The sequence below is a fragment of the Octopus bimaculoides genome, chromosome 25 (genome assembly GCF_046866305.1).
Source record: "Octopus bimaculoides isolate indiv1 chromosome 25, ASM4686630v1, whole genome shotgun sequence".
NCBI lineage: Eukaryota > Metazoa > Mollusca > Cephalopoda > Octopoda > Octopodidae > Octopus > Octopus bimaculoides.
The window spans coordinates 13,904,102-13,925,757 of record NC_142952.1 but is presented as its reverse complement, the minus strand read 5'-3'; the positions used below and the strand labels follow the sequence as shown (position 1 = coordinate 13,925,757).

The 21,656-nt window shown below is 35.0% G+C and overlaps 1 protein-coding gene across 14 annotated transcripts in view; it reads left to right on the top strand.

Moving 5' to 3' along the window:
• LOC106876481 (syntaxin-binding protein 5) overlaps window positions 1-21,656 on the top strand; it is a 435,422-nt gene that overhangs the window by 204,838 nt on the left and 208,928 nt on the right. For all 14 annotated transcript variants that reach the window (XM_089341867.1, XM_089341861.1, XM_089341866.1 and 11 more), the window contains exons 5-6: window positions 6,813-6,876; window positions 20,096-20,179. In XM_089341867.1, coding sequence (XP_089197993.1) covers window positions 6,813-6,876; window positions 20,096-20,179 — 148 coding nt within the window. The remainder of the gene's footprint in view (window positions 1-6,812; window positions 6,877-20,095; window positions 20,180-21,656) is intronic.

Here is a 21,656-nt window from a genome sequence, read left to right as displayed (position 1 = left end):
TAGGCCCCTCCCTACCCAAAATTGGCATATAATAGAAAGGATTGTTATTATTATTATTATTATTATTATTATTATTATACATTAGAGTGTCGAGCTAGCAGAATTATTAGCACACCAGGCAAAATGCTTAGCGGCATTTCATGCATCCAGCTGTAGAAATCATGCCAAAGCAGGCAATTGGAACTAGGTGCAGCTCTCCGGTTTACCAGTTCCAGTCAAACTGTCTAACCCATACCAGCATAAATGATGATGATGATACACACACACACACACACACACACACACACACACACACACACACACACACGCATATATGTAAGTATGCATACATAGAAAAGATACATGGTAATATATTCAGTTTGAGTTGCCGTACATGAATGTTATAAAGATAGCTAAATATTTTTGATTAATTTGGAAGATTTGAATAATGCAATTACTATAAATGAAAATAATTTTGTCTATTTTGATGAATTTTTGGCACAGGAATAAAAAGTTATCTTTAAAAATGATAAACAATTTGTCTTCTGTTTTTTCTTCCCCTTTCCTGCAGAAAAAATTTTGCAATTATTAGAAAAAGTATTTAAAAACCATTGCTTCATTAAAAATAATTAAATGTATCTGTTATTTACATATATTCAAAGAATATTCCTCATTCTCTAGTGAAATTAACAGAACTCAAGTGTAGTATAAGTTAATTTGGAAACAAAAATAGTGATTAAATTCACTTGTTAATGAATAAGTATTTAGTTCATCAGAAAACTGAGTATTTATATACCAATAGAATATATATTTATATATGGATTTGCATGTGTGTGTGTGTGTATATATTCAAGAAGAGGTGTGTCACCATTCTTTGGACTGAGTCTTCATGTTTTGGTTCATAATCCTCATTTAACCTCCATTTTTCATGCTGTCATGGATTGGATGGTTTGACAGGAGCTAGTCAGCCAGAGAGCTGTCCAGGTTCCAACTGTCTGTTTTGGCATGGATTCTACAGCTGGTTGCTCTTCCTAACACCAGCCACTTTACAGAGTGTACTGGGTGTTTTTTACGTGCTACCAGCATGCATGCTGTTATGTGGCACCAGCACAAATGCTTTTTATATAGCACTGGCATGTGTGTTCTTATCGTGACACCAGCATGAGTGCGTTCTATGTAGCACCGGCACAAGTGCTTTTCTATATGGCACCGGCACAAGTGCTTTCCTATATGGCACCGGCACAAGTGTGTTTCTATGTGACACCAGCACAGGTACTTTTTCTACATGGCACCAGCACAGGTGCTTTTTACCTGCTACAGAAACAGATGCTTTTCTATATGACACCAGCATGGGTGCTTTTTTACATGGCACCACAACAGGTGCTTTTTATGTAGCACCAGCACCTGTGAGCCTGTAAAACAAAGACCTCTCAGCTGAGAGAGAAAGAGTAGGGGACATGGCCAGGGAGGAAAAACGTCCTCATTGACTTCAAATGCTTCCAGCAGATCAGAGCAGACTTCCTTTCACCACCTTTTGTAATGTATTGTTATTACAGTCCAGCTGTGCAGTAACCTTACCGATTCTTATTTGTCCATTTGCTGGTGATTCACATCTGTGATCACAGTTGATGAACTCCCACTTCATTTCTAATCTTCCATTCTGGTTCCTCCTTCCTTGAACTTCATCCATCTGTGCACGTTGTTCTTGCCAGTGGTGCCATCTCCATAAACAACTTGAAGCCTCCTGTAGGTGTTGTACAGCCTGCATGCTTCTTCATCAAGAACTCAGTGACTACACATTGCTTCTGCTTACAACCCATTACTTGCCTGCTATGAGGAAGAACAGATACTGGTACTTATTCTATTGGCCTCTTTTGTCGAACCGCTAAGTTTTGGGGACATAAACACACCAACATTAGTTGTCAAATGATGGTAGGGGGACAAACAAAGACACACACATAAATATGTACATAGATATATACAAGCAGCTTCTTTCAGTTTCTGTCTACCAAGTCCACTCACAAGGCTTTGGTTGGCCCAAGGCTATAGTAGACAACACTTGCTTAAGGTGCCATGCGGTGAGACTGAACCTGGAACCATGCGGTTGGGAAGCGAGCCTCTTACCACACAGCCACGCTTGTGCTTATGTGCATGAATGTTGACATCCCATGGTTTAACTTATCACCATCTGAATAAAACAGTGATATGATTTATTCTTTTACGTTTTGGTCATTTGATTGCAGCCATGCTGGAGTACCACCTTAAAAACTATTCACCCAACGTGATAATTTAAATTTCTTGTTGATATTACAACTGGTCATTCTGTCATTAAACTAGTTTAGTGAAATAAAAACAAATCCTTGAACACCGTTAACTGCAGTATGATTTGAACTCGGAATGTAAAGAACCTGAACAGCTACTACAGGGCATTTTCTAACACTCTACTGATTCTGTCCATCCACCACTTTCAGCAAGCAATTAAATATAAAAATAGAATATAACAGTCAGAGATAAGTAAAGATTTTTTTTTTTTTTTTGTGTGTGTGGTTATGTTCATATGAAGATGGTAAATCAATTACTAACAAGAAAATAATGATTCGATACAAGAAAATAGCTGTTCTCCTAATAAATAGTCTGGAAATTTTCTAGACAAGAGAGAGGTGGGCGGTTATGTTGTCAAAACAATACATAAAGAAAAAGCAAATGAATTTTGAAATAAATTCTTACACTTGGTTTAAAACCATGTGAATAATGTGTTATCAAAGTCCTTGTTTTCATTGCATTTTGTTATTCTGATGAGTTGATAGACTCTCATATATCAAACAAATAAATTAAAAAATACTTAGAAGTAAAAGAAAAATACTTCAATAATCCATCAAATTTTCAAGATTTTGACCTTTGTGTCTTTTAAAACAAAATTAAGAATATGAATCACTTTATGGTTTTTGTCTGTTTCAATATTTATTTATTCTGTTCACTGCAAAACAGTCTAGCCTTTCCTCTGTTGATGTTTATATAGTTATCTTCAGTTCTGTCAATTATTCGTGAAAAGAAAGCAATTTATGTGGCATTCTAAACGTTGATTTAATATCCGTTCAACATTGCACAGTGTATTCTTCTCAGCAAATCTTTTCAAATCTCCCCGTGAATATAATTCAAATATTTTGTGTCTGATGCCTGCTTTATGAGGAATTCTTGGCAGCATCTTATTGAAATTTAGTTTCCATTGCTGATTCCACCATCCCTTAGAAAATAGTTGCAGCTTTTCTACATTGTCTCAGTCCTACTTCCACAGACATATTGACCATTCATGACAGAACTGCATTTTTCTTTTCCTGCTGTTTTCAAAAACACCTGACTGCTTATTTATGTATATTATCATTATTTGTTTTTTTAAATAATAAATAAACTTTCCTATCTCTTTCTTTGACTAGTTCACTTCAAATCTTACTACAGCCATTATGCTAAGATCAAATCTTCTCAGTCATTGTGTCCCACCACAATGCAAGCTATAGAACTCTTCTTGCTTCAGCCAACATCATTGATACCAGATTCCTTCTTTATAATTTGAGTGGTTAACAGCAGAAAAGGCACCAGGCTATCAAACATCTGTGCCAGAAATAATACAGATCTTTTTATCTTTTACTCATTTCAGTCATTAGATGGCAGTCATGCTGGGGCACTGCCTTGAAGAAGGAATTGACCTCAGTATTTTTTTATTTTTTTACACTTGCTAATTATTCTATCGATCTCTTTTGCTGAACAGCTAGATCATGGGGACATAAACAAACTAACACCAACTGACAAGCACATACACAAAGACACACACATATAGATATATACAGGGTGGTACAAAAGTAGATATACAGTTATGAAAAAAAAAAAGAAAACATACAATATTCATTTATTTTTATCAAAAAATGAAAACTTACAATAAAAGTATTATTATAGTTATGATAGAGGTATTATTACAATTAATGAGACTGAAAATATCAAAAATGAGGCTAACTAATTTAATGTGCTAATAATTTTAATGAATTAAGTATTATGCATGCATGTATGCATATATAATTGGCTTCTTTCAGTTTCTGTCTACCAAATCCTCTTATAAGACTTTGTTTGGTCAGCTCAAAAGATTCTTGCCTGAGTGATACTGAGCACAAAACCATTGTGGTTAGGAACCAGGCTTCTTACCACACAGTGATGAAATTAAAAGAAATGTCTTTCTATTTTCTTCTTTTTTTTTTGCATGGGGAATAAAAGTAAGAAAATAGAATAAAAACATGAATTTGTTTTGCTAGATTCCTGATGTGAAAGCATGTGTTGAAATAGATATTGTTATATTTTGGAATGGTCATTTTTTTTCCCTTTCCTGCCAAATAAACACACGCACTATATATTCATTCTTCACTTGTTTATTAGTGTTCATATGTCCATTGTCTGGAAATCTTTCGTCACACACATGTGACCTCCTCAGCGATCTTTTCCCTCCACGTGTATCCTCCTGCTCTACCTCGTCCATTCTGTCCTTCTAACATCATAGAACAATAATAAATGAGTGAAGAATGAATATATAACGTGTGTGTGTATTTGGAAAAAAAAAAAAAAAAACGACCATCCCGAAATATAACAATAGAATAAAAACAATTACCAAAGAAAGCCTAAAGATAACGAGTTCAGACTCTGAAAATACTTGCCATCATGAGTTCCTGACAACACTAGCTCACCGTTCTCTTTGTCCCATCATGCATCATTGCATCTTCTTTTTGCCGTCTGCATTTAATCAATACTCTTGTTTCTCCTTCATCTATTTGTTGGCTATCTTTAACACCCAGCCTTTTTGTTCTACATTCAACAGATTATACATTTCTATATAAACATCTTTGGGTTCACTTTATATATCATACCACAATAAACTTTAACATTCTGTTTGTAGTGCCTTTTTTTATATATATTACATACCAAGAAGTCTGTTATTATCAATATATCTTTTTAAATGTTTTCCCTTCATTCTTTGGCTCTCATCATATTATCGTTAGTTCTATCTACAGTACTTCAATAACCATTTGTATAAAAACCACTTCCCCACTTCACCAACCAGTAAGTCCTCTCAGAGCTTCTGATACTGTTGTTACAGTTACTCATGCTTCACCTAAACTTTTCTCTTCTAGTCAATTTAAACTGTTGTTTCCTTAGGTTTTGACTTTCTTTTCTCAGCTACCTTTCTGTGTTCATAAAATTTGTTCATATGCCATAAGAAGAGATAAATTCTTGATAAAATTCTAGGATTTTTTTTTTTTTATTTTATTTTATGCTAACACAAAGCCGTCTCTGGTTTCCTTAAATTTTAACTTTCTTTTCTTTCCTTGTTCTACTGACTTGTATTTTATTTATCGGATTAGTTTAAACATTTGTGTATAAAGCTAGTAAACCATGAGAGAGTGGAGAAGGTAATAACAGCAACAACCACCCAAACATGAAAGAGTAAACTAAAAATATAAACATGAAAACTAGAAAGAAGAAATAAAAAGAGAAAGAAGAAAAATTAAATGTATGTTCCCGTAAATGCTTCACAGTTGAATTATTTTGAACCATATTTTTTCTCTCTTTCTTTTCATGTTTGAATGATGCGGTTATGTATTTGAACCTCTCACTCAGATCAGTAAAATGTATCTTGTTGATAGGACACAATGCAATGTCTGTGATTGGGTTTCAACTTGCACTACTGTGGAATCAGGTTATATGTGTCACAGTGGAAGGGTGCAGTGCAATGTGCTGATGTCTATGGCGGCTGTGTTTGAATTGTTGATATTGTATAGTCAATATTCAATCTCTTAACTACTTAACTATAAAGCAAACAGTTGGATCCTAGGAAACTATTTTCTCTTCTCTCTCTCTCTCTCTAACTCTCTTTCCCCTCTCTATCTCTCCCCCCCCCTCTCTATCTCTCCCCCCCCCCCCTCTCTTTCTCTCTCTCTGAATCTTCTTGGCATCTTCAGCAAATATCATTCTTTGATAGCAAACCAATTTATTTCAATCTTGAACTATTCCTGCTTAACAATAGCATTGCTGTTGTCATCATTTAAAATGATTTATAGCTTAATCTCAGAATGAATATGGGTGCCTGTATTATCAAATCAGCTTTATGTTAGGAAAGAAAAATGTGATTTGTGCATTTAATATATATTTTAGGAAGATATGGAATGAGATAGTTAAAAACAAGCACCTAGTATTAGGCTCAACCAAGATATAGGGTATGTACAACTGTACATACCTATCCAACCCTTCTTACAATGCCAAAGTGGAACATTTACCATTTTGTTACCATATTTCTGTTGAGATACTTTGCCTTCGTTTCAATTAATTTTTGAATATTTAAGAAATTAGTAAAATAACTTTCTTATTATTAAGCTGATGTCTGGAATGAATTAACAAAATTTTGATAGAAGGTTATAATTTAGATCACTTTAGAACAGTAAGTTTGTGTTGTAGAACCAAGGACAGTCTCAGGTGGGTTGCATTATGGATCCTGAGTTGGCTTATTAGGCCAATATTAGCATAAAATCCACTGATTATAGTATGGAGCAGGGGGACGTAATAGGTGGGTTGGGACATGGTAGGACCTTTACTTTTGACACATCCCTCCTCTCTTTAATTCTAGAAACATTAGTGAGTCATTTTTAGAAACATCTAGAAGCCACTCCCTGATACTCTGTCACTTTTGCTACATCGTACCTCTGCAATCTGGTCACGATATTCTATTTCTATGTATGAAATTGTTTGTGTTTAAAATTACTTTAATGACACACTGTACACATTTGTCTCATTTGCAGGTCACGAAAAACCCATCCAGGCCCAGTTGTGCACCTTGAAGACAATCCCATAGACCCCAGTAGGGTAAGTTTGCCTTTTAATATATTACTATCAAAGAAGTGTGGAGGTGCAATGGCCCAGTGGTTAGGGCAGTGGGCTCACGGTCATAGGATCACGGTTTCGATTCCCAGACCGGGCGTTGCGAGTGTTTATTTAGCGAAACATCTAAAGCTCCACGAGGCTCCGGCAGGGGATGGTGGCAAACCCTGCTGTACTCTTTCACCACAACTTTCTCTCACTCTTACTTCCTGTTTCTGTTGTGCCTGTAATTCAAAGGGTCAGCCTTGTCACACTGTGTCACGCTGAATATCCCCGAGAACTATATTAAGGGTACACATGTCTGTGGAGTGCTCAGCCATTTGCACGTTAATTTCACGAGCAGGCTGTTCCGTTGATTGGATCAACTGGAACCCTTGACGTCATAAGCGACTGAGTGCCAACAATCAAAGAAGTATGAAAATTGGTGTAATTGGGAAAGCATTCAGTGATGGTGGTAGTTTAAGTCTGTATAACTACAGTAATATATGAATTTGTAATTCTTTTCCTTCACCCCTTTAATTCTCTATTTCATTTGTACTCTCTGTAAGTTGGACCTTTTTATCTGTATACATATATACATTTTTTGTATTTCATGTATTTGATATACTTTATATATTGATCTGTCTAATTTGCTTATCCCTATATTTACCTCTATACCTGCTCAAGTTTAAATCTCTTGAGCTCTACTACGTACATTCTATATAGAAAATATCTGGATCTTATCTATGAATTATAAATCATTATTACTACTCATACCTGTCACTATGCTACCGGATAACAATTTAGTCAAGAAGAAATAGATCCTTCAGCAGAACCCTACTACAATGATCATGTCGATATGCTCAACATCAACTTGTTTTGTTTTGTTTTTTTCTTGAAATCACTTTTAATTCTATTTTCACACATTCTTTCTGTCACTGTATGTTTCTCTCAGCAATCACCCTATCATTATAGTGAAACTCTTTTTAAAGTTTGTGTTGCATTGTCTATATGTTGAAAGACATACACAAATACATAAAGAAATACTTACACACTAACAACCCAAAAAATAACTTTATGTATTATACATACACATATAGTTTTTTTTTTTTTTTAGTCTGTGTTGCATTGTGTTGACAGACTTGCAATTAAAACTCCTGCATTTTGGAGTCCATAAAATAAGAAGTACCAGTCGAGCACTGGGATCAATGTAATTGACTTGACCCCTCCCCCAAAATTTCAGGCTTTGTGTCTATTGTAGAAATTATTATTATTATTATTATTATTATTATTATTATTATTATTATTATTATTAATGATGATAATAATAATATCATTATTTCTTCAAAGAATGCTATTTGAATTAATTCAGCTAGTAGACAATCAGATAATTAATAGTGTGTTGCCACAAGTATAGCTGTGTGGTTCTGAAATTTGCTTCACAACCATGTGATACCACACACATTTTTGGACCAGTGTCTCATTATGCATAGTTTCAGACAAACCAAATCCTTGCATGTGGAATTTGGAGATGAAAACCATAGAGATCAGAGGGAGCTTTACTTGATCTTTTTGCATGCCATATTTAACAATTTTTTGTCATATTTCTGTTTAAAAACACTGCCTTTATTCTAAATAATTTGGAAAATAATTAGAAGTTTAGTAAAATAGCTTTGTCATTATGAATGTTGTGTTTGAAACATAAATTAATATTAAATTTAGGTGGAAGCTTTTAATTTTGTCGTTGTATTTGGAGATGGTCACCTTTTGTCAATTAAACATATGCACAACGTACTTGATCTTCATTTTAGTTTCAGTATTATTATTCTTAGTTTGTCAAAGTTCTTTCATCACACATTTTGTGAACTCTTCAGTGACTTTCTGTCCCAAATGTCTCTTCTTGTCAAAACCAGGAACGGTTTTAGGCGGGTTGGTACCCAAACACTTAAGCTGTCATACAGTTTAAGACCACCACATGACTCTTGAATGCCTACAGCGATGTCCTCTCTGATGTCTGTTTTACTAAGTAACAGTAACTTACTATGGTAAACTACATCGGTTTTTCCACTTGTTTCCTCTTCATTCCAGAGAAAGAAATCAATATTGTAGCTTCAAACCAAAACTGAATTTTATCCAGCTATTCTCCTCAAGAAATCTCATAAATTGATTAAACAGTTTATCTCTGTCTTGTTCGCTCTATCTGGTAGCTTGCCAGATTTTACTAATGAAACCATGGAACACTTAGAATCATTAAACTCAATCATACTGAAAGCACAGTCTCCTTCTATTATCTATTCATTAAAGCAGCGAAGAGAACAACACTACGGTTTCCTGGTACTAAATCTTAATTTCTTACTAACCTTTTATACAAATATTTTCTGACTGCAATCATTTTCCATTGATTTCTTACAGTAATTTATAATTGGATATCAATGGAAGTGGGCTTTTTTTTATTTCATTTTGCTAATAAAAAAAAACCCCAAAAAACTAAAGCTTCAGATAACAGTTTGTGAACAATTTGTCACGATTTCTCTTGTGCAGCAGTCAATAAGTAACATAGAGAGAGATATAGTTCACTGCAGCAAACAGTGGGGAAGCTGTGTAATTGACAGGTGTTGTCTTAAATTGTCTGATCGAGGTCAACTTGTGCCACATGCATCAGGGAAGGCTAACTTTTACTTTTCATGTATTACATGAAGTCTTTAATGGTGACCTGACAACTCATGAATTTTTCAGAGCATTATTTACTTGTAAATACCACAGAATTAGTTCTACTGAATGGCTTTTACAAATATTTTCCAATATGTTATTTCTTTATGATACTGTAGCATGTTTAAACTGTTTAGTAATGGTTGTGTTACAGTATATTCATCATTTAGAGTATTTAAACTTTGCTGGCATGTTAAGTTTATTTGTTGTGTTTCAGTCACTATGCACATATGCACAAGTTTTTACTTTAATCACACATACACACATACTGTCTCTCTTCCATTACTCCACCTAACAGTGTCTCTCCTATTTCTTCCTGACTCATTCAATTTCCCTCTTCGTGCTCTCACTTCTTTCTCCCTCTTACCCTGCTTCATCTTCTCTTATTTCTACTTTGTCAATTACAATGCTCTGAATGAACAGAATCAACATAGAGTGATGATGATCCTTTTGTCTTGTGAGATACAAAGCAACCTAACTTGTGTCGGTGTCATGATAAAATGCACCCAGTACACTCTGTAAAATGGTTTGCAAATAAACAGATAAAACATTGGGTCAAGAGAAGTTTTTAGGATTGTTTTATTCTGGTGTCACTCTGTAAATTGATTGATATTAGGAAGGGTATCTAACTATAGAAACCATTCCAAAAAATAGAATGTTTGAGCAAGATGTGGTTTTCCTACCCGTCTAGGATGGCAGTAACTCCAAATAAGAACTTGAACTGTGCAAACCCATCCAAAGCATGCCAGCATGTAAAGTGAATGTAAAATTAAGACGATGGCACACACAAACACCATGTGAAGTTCTTTGAGTTCCATGTGTTTTGCTTTGGCCAGAGTGTTACTGCATTACCCAAATCGTCTCTGTTAGTGACACAGATGTAACTTACTCATTAGAATATTTAAATAATGTTTCTTGCCATGACCAACCCATTTGTTATTATTCTAAGTTCTCTTAGAATGTAGTCTTCATTTTGGTATTGCAGCTACTGCTACACTGAGCTGTTTGAGCAACCATAAAGAATTCCCCTTATTGTCTCATAATGATGAAGTAATCATATCAGAACAATTTATAACATATATAATATTTGGGATGAAACTATTTCCAGTAAAATTGTTCAAGTTCTAGAAAGGAAGGCTATATTGTCAATTTTTTTATTATTTAGTTCATTTATAATTTATTTTTCCAGCAATTAAGTTCTTTAAATTTTTCTGATAAAACCCATGAAATTGTTTAATAAGGATAACTTAAGACAGGAAGAATGAAATTAAATTTAACAAAGATGAAAGTATTGAAATCGTTTTAGCCCTTTAGTGTTCAAATTATTTTACCAAATGTAATACTTAATTACTTACATTGCCTTGACGTAATTATACTTTATCTCATAGCTTTGAGATTTTGAAGAAATGAGTGTATGTATTTAGACTGACATTGTAAGATATGTGTGAGAAGCCAGATCTAGCTGGTTTGAACATAAAACAGGTAGAATATTTGGGCTGAATATGGTCAGTTTAAATGCTAAAGGGTTAAGAAGCATAAGTCTAATACAAATTGGAAAACAAGCAAAGAAAAACAAAATAAGTTTACACTTTGACTTATATTTCAATATTTTGGGATTAAAACACTTTTATCAGGAAAAAATAGAGGACAGTGACTAGGTAATGTCTCTTCACAGATATGTATGAGAGGGACTGTGGTCAATGTTTCTTTTAAGTGTGTACTCGCATAAATGCATAGGCTTTACAATTGGTGCACAAAAGAAAAATTATGCAGACACAACATTGTGAAGATGAAATTGAAATTTTTTTTTTTAACTGCAGAAATTAATTACATAATTTCATTATATAAAATTTAAATAATATACACTTATAAATGGCATGCATTTGTTTAGGGAGATGATATAGCATTTGAATGGTGGTTACTTACATAGATGCACAGATTCTTTACAAGGAAATTTCTGTGTGTATCCACAACAAAGCAAAATTAGAATGGTTATTGGCTGCGGTGTGTATAATAGCCAATCAAATTCGTGCAGTTTGCATCTGTTGTAAGTGTATTAAAAAAAAAATTGGCACTCCATCAGTTACAACAATGTGGGTTCCAGTTGATCCAATCAACAGAACAGTCTGCTCGTGTAATTAATGTGCAAGTAGCTGAGCACACACACACACACACATACACTTAATGTAGTTCTCCGAAGATACTGCATGGCAGAATGTAACAGAGCTGGCCCTTTGAATTACAGGTCCTACTCAGTTTTGCTAGCTAAGTGGACTGGAGCAACATGAAATAAAGTGTCTTGCTGAAGGATACAACACACCACCGGGAATCAAACTCACAATTTTACAATCATAAGCTACATTCTATACCAACTAAGTGTATGAATGAAAATAGCCATGTTTCTCTTCAAATTTCTGATGTTCCATTCAGTGAAGATAACAGTGACCATGATATCTTAGGGGTTCAACATTTCTCTAGATATTTTTTAATAGATCAAGTATTTGCGTGGACATTTTCTTTAACATGAATGTGCATATTGCAGGTGGAGGTGCAATGGCCCAGTGGTTAGGGCAGCGGACTCACGGTCATAAGATCGCGGTTTTGATTCCCAGATCGGTTGTTGTGAGTGTTTATTGAGCGAAAATAAAATCTCCTCGAGGCTCCAGCAGTGGGTGGTGGCGAACCCTGCTGTACTCTTCCACCACAACTTTCTCTCACTCTTACTTCCTGTTTCTGTTGTACCTGTAATTCAAAGGGTCAGCCTTGTCACAATCTGTGTCATGCTGAATCTCCCCAAGAACTACATTAAGAGTACACGTGTCTGTGGACTGCTCAGCCACTTTCACATCAATTTTATGAGCAGGCTGTTCCGTTGTTCAGATCAACTGGAACCCTCATTGTAACTGACGGAGTGCCACGATGACGACGATATTGCAGGCAGTGGATCTGATGTAGGTTCTGCTACATTGGAACACCAAACTGTGAAATGCCATGTAAGCCTACAAATGTTGATGAAGCAGTTGGCTGGTGTGTATGCAAATTAGTGCTGTATGTGGACCAGTCCCGAAGTAGACACTTCTTAGTAGAAAATCTGGAGTGAACTAGCCTTGTTTTTACTTTTATTTGTTGCAGTCATTAGGCTGCAGCCATGCTGGGGCACTATTTTGAAGAATCAATCCCAGTACTTATTTTTCAAAGCCTTGTACTTGTTTTATCAGTCTCTTTTATCAAGCTGCTAAGTTACAGGGATGTAAACACACCAACACTTGTTGAGTAGTGGAGGTGGGAGACAAAAACAGATACAAAGACACACAGATATATATATATATATATATATATATATATATATATTATACACACACATTCACAATGGGCTTCTTTCAGTTTCTGTCCACCAAATTCACTCATAAGGCTTTGATCTGCCTGAGACTATAGTAAAAGACACTTGCCCAAGTTGCCATGCAGTGGGACTGAATCCAGAACCATGTGGTTGAGAAGCAAGCTTCTTACCACACGACCACACTTGTGTGTAAAGTATTGTCCCATCCTTTTTAGAGTAATGGTAAGAAAATGAAATGATATCAAAATAATTTCAAAATATCTATTTTATCACATGAAGACATTGAATTCTTGTTGAATTTGCTTTGATAACACTGTGTAACAGTTTTTGTCCTTGGGTAGTAACTATTATTTCCTGTTCATTTACTCCTCGAAAGTATGAAAAATGACTCATATTTCCTTTAAACTTTGCTTTTGTTGCAATATTTATTCAAACCCCAAAGAATCCCTCTGAACACATGGCTATGATGCTTCCCCACTACACCTGCTCAAGATCAGAGATGCACATATTGGAATTAGACACACTTTGAAATCTGTCTTTAGAAAATTGTTGCTGAGGATAAAGGAAAATAAATATATCCAACCATAAGTAACCTGTTCCAATACATCAAGTTCTTTGTTCAGTTGAAATTACTGATGGGGGTTTTATTAATTATTTATTTATTTATTTATTCATTTATTTTAATCAAACAGAAGGATCATTCTTGCTGATGTTTGATAACATCCAACATATCAACTTGTAAAATAAGAACATTCTGAAATCAATATCTTAAAATATTTCCAACAATACTGTAACATATGTTACATTTCTGATCATAAATATTGACTGTGAGATTATTTATAGAATACGAAGACAATCCTACATGATTTGATTAACAATTAAGTCTTCAGTGTTTACTTCAAGTAATTCAATCTCAATAATTAATTTTTCTAATACATCTCTCTCCATATAAGAAAGTATGACAACTAATCTTAGTGCTCACTCTTGATATCAAGTCAAATCCAATATCATAGCTAACACCATTAGTTTCCTCCTTCTTGGGACCTCATATGTCCATCCCTCTCCAAATCTGAACAAACTGATTTCCTCTAAAATGAGAGAAAGAGAAAATATATTAGCAATCACCTCCATAGTACTGGACTAGTACTTTGAACTTGAAAGGATGAAAGACAAAATTAACTTGGCAGGATTTCAACTCAGAGTACAAAGAACCAGAAAAAATATATCCTGCAAGGTGCAGATGTAGCTAGGTTTACTTCCTAACCATGTGGTCTTGAGTTTAGCTCCACTACATGGCACCTTGGGTGAGTAGGTTTGGTAGATGGAAACTGAAAGAAGCCCATGTGTGTATCCTTGCCTTGAGATTGTGTGATGGCTATAAATGAGCATCACCGTAATGCATGCCATGTTGTTCATTTCCTATCTTCCATGAAAAACATGTCCAGCCAAGGGGAGATGTTACCCTTCATGGAAACTGGTAAGAGTTGGAGGTAGGAAGAGCATTGAACTATAGAAAATCTGCCTCAACAAATTCCATCTAACCCATGCAAGCATGAAAAAGAGGGCATTAAAACAATGATGGTGGTGGTGGTGGTAGTGATGATGATGAATATGAATGCGTTCGCCAATGCATCCAGGCATGACTGTGTGGTAAGAATTGTACTTCCCAACCACATGGTTCCAGATTCAGTCCTACTGCATGACACCTTTGTCAAGTGTCTTCTACTATAGCCTCGGGTCAACCAAAGCTTTGAAAGTGGATTTGGTAGGCAGAAACTGAAAGAAGCCCATATATATATTTATGTGTATGTGTCTATGTTTTACCCCCCTCCCCAGCATTGCTTGACAACCGATGTTGGTGTGTTTATGTCCCCGTAACTTAGCAGTTTGGCAAAAGACATCGATAAAATAAGTACTTCGTTTACAAAGAATAAGTCCTGGGGTCGATTTCTTCAATTAAAAAAACCCTTTAAAGCAATGCTCTAGCATGGCCGCAGTCAAATGACTGAAACAAGTAAAAGAATAAAAGAACAATGTTCAAACAACTCGTCGCTATCAGTATATTCTCTTCTTCTTTAAGGCAGCACACTGGCAAAATTGTTAGCACACCCGGCAAAATACTTTACAACATTTAGTTCATCTTTACATTCTGAGTTCAAATTCCACTGAGGTTGACTTTACCTTTCATCATTTCAAGATGTATAAAATAAGTACCAGTTGAGTACTGGGGTTGATGTAATCAACTTACCACATTCTCCAGAAATTGCTGGCCTTGTGCCAAAATTTGAAGCCAATATATTGACTTCTTCATGTCTTGCTTTGCATTTATGTTCAAACGAATATGAATTGGAGATAGGCTTCTGTTGTGACATGAGAGCTACTGATTTATGTGTCTAAGCGTGTCAAATATCATAAAATTGTATCTTAGTACCTACTAGATATTTCTGAGAAGTCTTTAGGTGTGAAACTGGCAATCAAATTTTGAGCCAGCCAAAAATAATGAGGGACTAAAGACAGAGAGAGGGAGAAGTTTCTAGGTTTTTGTTTCCGAACAATATTTCGTCGTAAAAAAATTTTGTTCAGAAACAATGTGTTAAAACCTATATTGCTCTGCTTTGGTGTCATGTTGAAAGTGGTCAGTGGAAAAGTTACTGATATAAAATAAAAGAGATTAAGAGAGGAACTTATGAATGTAATAACACTTAAATGTAATATTTCTTTCTAATTTTGGATCAAAGCTAGTAATTTTGAAGGGAGCAGGGAATCGATTACATCCACTCTAGTGCTCAACTGGTAAATATTTTATTGATGTGTGGCTTAGTGGTTAACCCTCAGAACTCCAGCAGTGACTATTCCAGCCACCAGCCACAGCAGCTGCTATTCCGGTTGCAACATTGTACTGTTTACAAACATATCACTCATCAATTAGCGACATTGTTGCATCTGGTCATTGGTCTGTACGTACACTATCAAAGGGTGTACTTCCCGATGATTGAAGCTGCTCCCACTAGTTTTTCATGAAAATGAGTCAAAGAAACCTGTCTGTGAGTGATGTCTTGAACCAAGTGTTGTCATCTGATGTAGAGGCTATTGACAATGATGATTTTGGCAATGATGCTGATCTTGAGAGTGAATCTGACGATGATTTAGACCCAGAAAGTCATAGCGATGAGCTTGATGATTCTGTTGCTGTATAAAATGTACAGCCACTGATAAATGTGCATGGTGCAGTGCAGTGCAGGTTGGTCGTCAGAATAGGGTGCGTGTTTGTGGCAGGAACGGCAGGCATACTCTACATGGTGGCTGGTGAGGTGGTAGGCCCAATGTTCCACTCAGAGTAAGAGCCAATACTATCATAAATGCTTACTGGCCAAATGAGCACTCACACTAGCCTTGTTTTAAACTTGTTTATAACTATTGCCTGCTATATTACTGAACACGAATGTTGTTTTGAGGTTGACAATGTGAGTCTCAGTTCCAATATCCTACAGTTTCTTAGGTAGCATTTTGGATGTTGTGTTAAGTGCACCAATTACCACAGAAATAATTGTCATCTTATTCTTCAACAGTCTCCTCAACTCTTTGGCTAGGTCCTGATATTTCTCAATTTCTATTTTTTTTTTTTTCAATAGCATATATTATCATATATTTTTTCCATTAGCATATATTATTATTAAGGCAACAAGCTGGTAGAATCATTAGCATGCCAGGTGAAATGTTTAGCGGTATTTTGCCTGTAGCTATGTTCTGACTTCAAATTCCGCTGAGGTCGACTTTGCCTTTCATCTGTTTGGTGTCAATAAATTAAGTACCAGTCACACACGGGGGTCGATGTAATCGATTAATCACCTCCCATCAAGTTTCAGGCCTTGTGCCTTGTGTAGAAAGGATTATTATTATTATTATTTTATGTTTGACTTTTGTTTTGCATTTGTACAAGTTGGATCCAAGTCTCACCCAGAGACCTCAAGAGACAACAAGTTAGAAGTTCATGTAGGTGTTATGCCTAGGGTACCATATATTTGGATTTGTACAGTTTTGTTCAAGTGAATGTTTAAGAAACCATAAGAAAATTATGTGTTTGCTTTAAAATTTGAGATCACATAGACAGTATTTTACGTAGGATATGGGCAGTTCCCATGAGCACTATCTTTTGAACTTCAGCCATTTTGGGGCTTCCTGGAATCTGATCTAGGTAGTAATCAGCCCGTTTCGCTGTCATTCCCAGGGCACCTATGACAATAGGTATTGTTTTTGACTTCAGATTCCACATTTTTATTATTATTATTATTATTAAGGCAGCAAACTGGCAGAATCTTTAGCACATCGGACGAAATGCTTAGCGGTATTTCATCCATCTTTATGTTCTGAGTTCAAATTCCACCATGGTTGACTTTACCTTTCATCCTTTTGGGGTCAATGAAATAAGTACCAGTTTCACAGTGGGGTCAATGTAATCAACTAGCCCCCTTTGCCACAATTTCAGGCCTTGTGCCTACAGTAGAAAGGTTTCTTATCATTATTATTATTATTATGTAATGTTGTCTTGTTTCATTCGGTTTCATTGTGAACGTTTTCTATGCTCTCAGTTCTTCTCTGTTTTTTTCATTGTAATGCAATTATTTTCTTCCAGAATACTTTGTCAACTGACTGAGCAGGACACCTTGACACTTCTCTCTTTCACTCTCTCGCATACACACGTACACCTGCAAAAGAGACAGGCTGCTCAGAGACACACAAAGACAGACAAAACAGATGTGGTTGATGATATATATCTATATATTGTTTTAATCTGTTCAAATTGCATGGTAGAGACCAAAGACACAATTGTTAATATATAATGCATGTACTACATAAATAAATCACAAGCATCGACAATATTGATTTTATTGTTGTTGTTGTTGTTGTTGTTGATAATGATGTTGATGTTGAGTGTGTTGTTGTTGAACAACATGTATCTTGGATTCCTATTCTTAATTTAACAGCACGCTGTATTAACTAGCAACCATCATAGCAGCCTCTCATTTTTTCCATAGTAGTGATGATGATGATGATGGTGATGGTGGTAGTGGTGAGGTTGTGTGTGAGTGATGTTGTTGTTGTTGTTGTTGCACCAGTTACAAACAGTAATTGAACTCGTGTCTAACCACTCATTTCACAATTGAAGGAACAAAAGATCAAATTCAACAAAACTCCAACATAAAAAGCTCTAACTAAACATTGACATTGATTCAATAATTTCTAACATCAAGGCTATTTTCAGTTCGATTGGGGTTTGTTTTTTATTTTATTTGCTTTTTGTTGTTTTTTGTTTCATCTTTCAATGAAATCAGGCTGTTTTGTTATATAACTGATTCCATATTGCTGGCTGGCCTCAGACAATATGCATTATTGTTAACCTCCCACTAATAACATCTCTCTGCTAACATGTACTTCTCTGTCTCTCTTTCTGTATGCATGTGTGTGTGTGTGTGTATGTGTATGTGCATGCATGTCTATACATGTATGTATATGTGCATATGTGTATGTATATGTATGTTATACATACATACATATGTATGCATATATATATGTAGATAGATAGATATATCTTGTATGTGTGTGTGCATGTGTATTTATTTATGCATACCTATATATATATATATATATATATATATATATATATATATATATAAACGTGTGTATGTATACACACATGTACAGTATAATTACTGATTAAAATATCAAGGAAAAATATTGATACATCAAATGAAATTTTGTTGGGTTTTTTTTTTTTCTTTTATTATTTTTCTATTAAGAAACAGAAGAAAAAAAATAGTAAAAATTTAATTGTACAAACATTATTATTTTATCAAATAATTGTGTGAGTTGGTGTGCTTGCATTAATCCCACATATCATATGTATATTTACACACACACACACACACACACACACACACACACACACACACACACACACACACACACACACACACACACACACACACACACGTAACACCTTTAGAGTCAATTCACACAATAAACATTAACCAACAAGGAATCCTCTATATCTCAGTAATTTTCAAACAATATTTTGTTGCATCTTATGTGCCCTCAGCATACCTCAGGTTTTTAAAAATACAGTTTAACCTTTTAGATACCAACCCACCTGAGACCACCCCTGGTTCTATGATATAGTCTTCCTGTTTTAAAGTGAATCAAATGAAAGCTTTAGTTCAAATTAAATTTTAATTTTAAAGTGATTCAAATTAAAGCTTAATAATAACAAAGTTATTTTACTAAATTTGTCTTGATTTTTTTAAAAATCAATTGAAACAAAAGCAGTGAATTTCAACAGAAATAGGGTAACAAAATGGTTAAGGCTTTAGCACATCCATGTCAATGCTTAAATTTCTTGAAAAGAAAATCTATTCATAATGAGAGACTGATAGGATAAGTACCACGCTTAAGGATAAAAAATAAATCAGTAAAATAAGTGGGGTTGGGGTCAATTCATTCCACGAAAAGTTTTTCAAGGCAATGTTCCAACAAGGCTGCAGTCAAACAGCTCAAAACAGTAAAAGATAAAAGATATATGTATCGACAACATATAATATAAACAAATTAAGGACACAGTAATTGTGTCAAGGCCAACAGGAAGCGGTCCAGCTTCCTAAGGCTAAACGGCAGTAGTGTGTTCCCTTATTGGGATTGTCACATTAAGTTGACAATATACTACAAATTTATATTTGTTTTCTAGAAATGTTGAATGTGTATTGCATTATACAGACAAGAATGTAATATTTCAAATGCAGTATTGCCACGAAAACATCAGGAAAATCAAGTATTATTACCCTTGCAGTCCCTTGACATCGTGTAATGTTGTAAATGAATGTCATTTGTTTCTAATACCCTGTCCATCAGGAGGTATTTCCTCACTTGAAAACAGATGGGGCTTGGCAATGGAGAAGGGCATCCAGTTGTAGAAGTTCTGCTTCAATAAACTCTATCCAAACTATGAAAGCATGGGAAAGTGAACATTAAAATGATGATGATGAATAACAGCCACACTAAAGCTTATTTTGTATTTGTCTCAGATAAGAGGGTGAACTGTTCCATTTATTCATTATTGGGCTTTTGATTGAAAAGAAAAATGTATGAAATAGTTTGATTAATTGAATTTATTTTATATTTCAGCTCTTGATAGGTTTTGAATCGGGTGCAGTGGTTGTGTGGGATTTAAAGAATAAAACAGCCGAATTAAGATTTTCTACCCCTGAAGTAAGTATTCTCTTTCTCTGTATACCTTTTTCCATATATAACTTAAGGCAGTGCTCCAGCATGGCTGAAGTCAAATGACTGAAACAAGTGAAAGAAATATATATATATTTCAAGGATTTAATAAAATATACACATCATAATATATATATACACACACATATTCAAGTATATAAGCATATCTGTTTATATGCATATATATATATATATATATATATATATATATATATGCATGTGTATGTGTACACATGTGTACATGTATGTGTGGAAATTGTAGTTGTGGCCGATGCCAGTGCTGCCTGACTGGCTCCTGTGCTGGTGGCATGCAATAAGCACCATTTATGCATAGGTTGTTGCCAGTGCCGCCTGACTGGCTCCCCATACCAGTGGCACGTAAAAAGCACCATCCAAACATGGCTGATGCCAGTACCGCCTGACTGGCTCCCACACTGGTGGCATGTAAAAAGCACCCACCACACTCTCGGAGTGGTTGATGTTAGGAAGGAAATCCAGCTGTAGAAATATTGCCAGATCAGTTTGGAACCTGGTGCAGCCTCTTGGCTTGCCAGTCCCCAGTCAAACCGTCCAACCCATGGCAGCATGGAAAACGGACGTTAAACGATGATGATGATGATTGCTGACGTCATAAGAATTTTATAAACTTTCAAGAGAATGTGAAATAATTATTTTTTGGAATAATGCTTCTCGAAGCACATCACATACAGCTATAAAGAATAGCATGTATATATTGGGTTGCTGGATAGAAAAAGTCAAAGGCCACTCGTAGGACTCAAAGCCACATCTCTTGTCTCGTCTACAAGGGCACAGTGTGTCATGAAGTCCAGAAATTAAACCTTACATGTTTTTAGATTTTCGTAGTCATAGAATGAAGATATCTGTTGTTCAAATAAAAGGCTCACTGAATATAATATCAACATCAACAACACCATAGTATACAGTTGTCTACCAGAAATATCTCTCTCTTTCTCTCTCTCTCCTTCTCTCTCCTTCAGTGAAGTGATTCGTATAAGAAGCAGTGTATGATGTATGAGTCATTTCTATTGCATTATTTCAACAAAATGGTTGATATAAGGGATGACATGAGATATAAGTTACTCAGGAGAAATATGTTGACTGATACAAGGAAAGGTTTCTAATTTTCATTTGTGATTGTGTTGTGAATTTTTTTGTTTTGTTTGACAATTTACCTTACATATGTCTAGAAAAAATAAATATCCTTCCGGCTATTTACCAGAGTATTTGGAAGTAGGTTTATTGAATCTGTTGTTTGGAAGAAACATCCAAATTTTTATTATGCCACAAGGCATTTTCTAACAAAACAATGAAATCAAGCCGGCAACAAGAACATCTTGTTACACTCAACATTCAAAAGATAATGATAAACCTATTGAACATTTTCGAGAACCATATAAGAGATTTAAAAAACCATTCTAAAAAAAACTGCATCATTTAAGGCAAA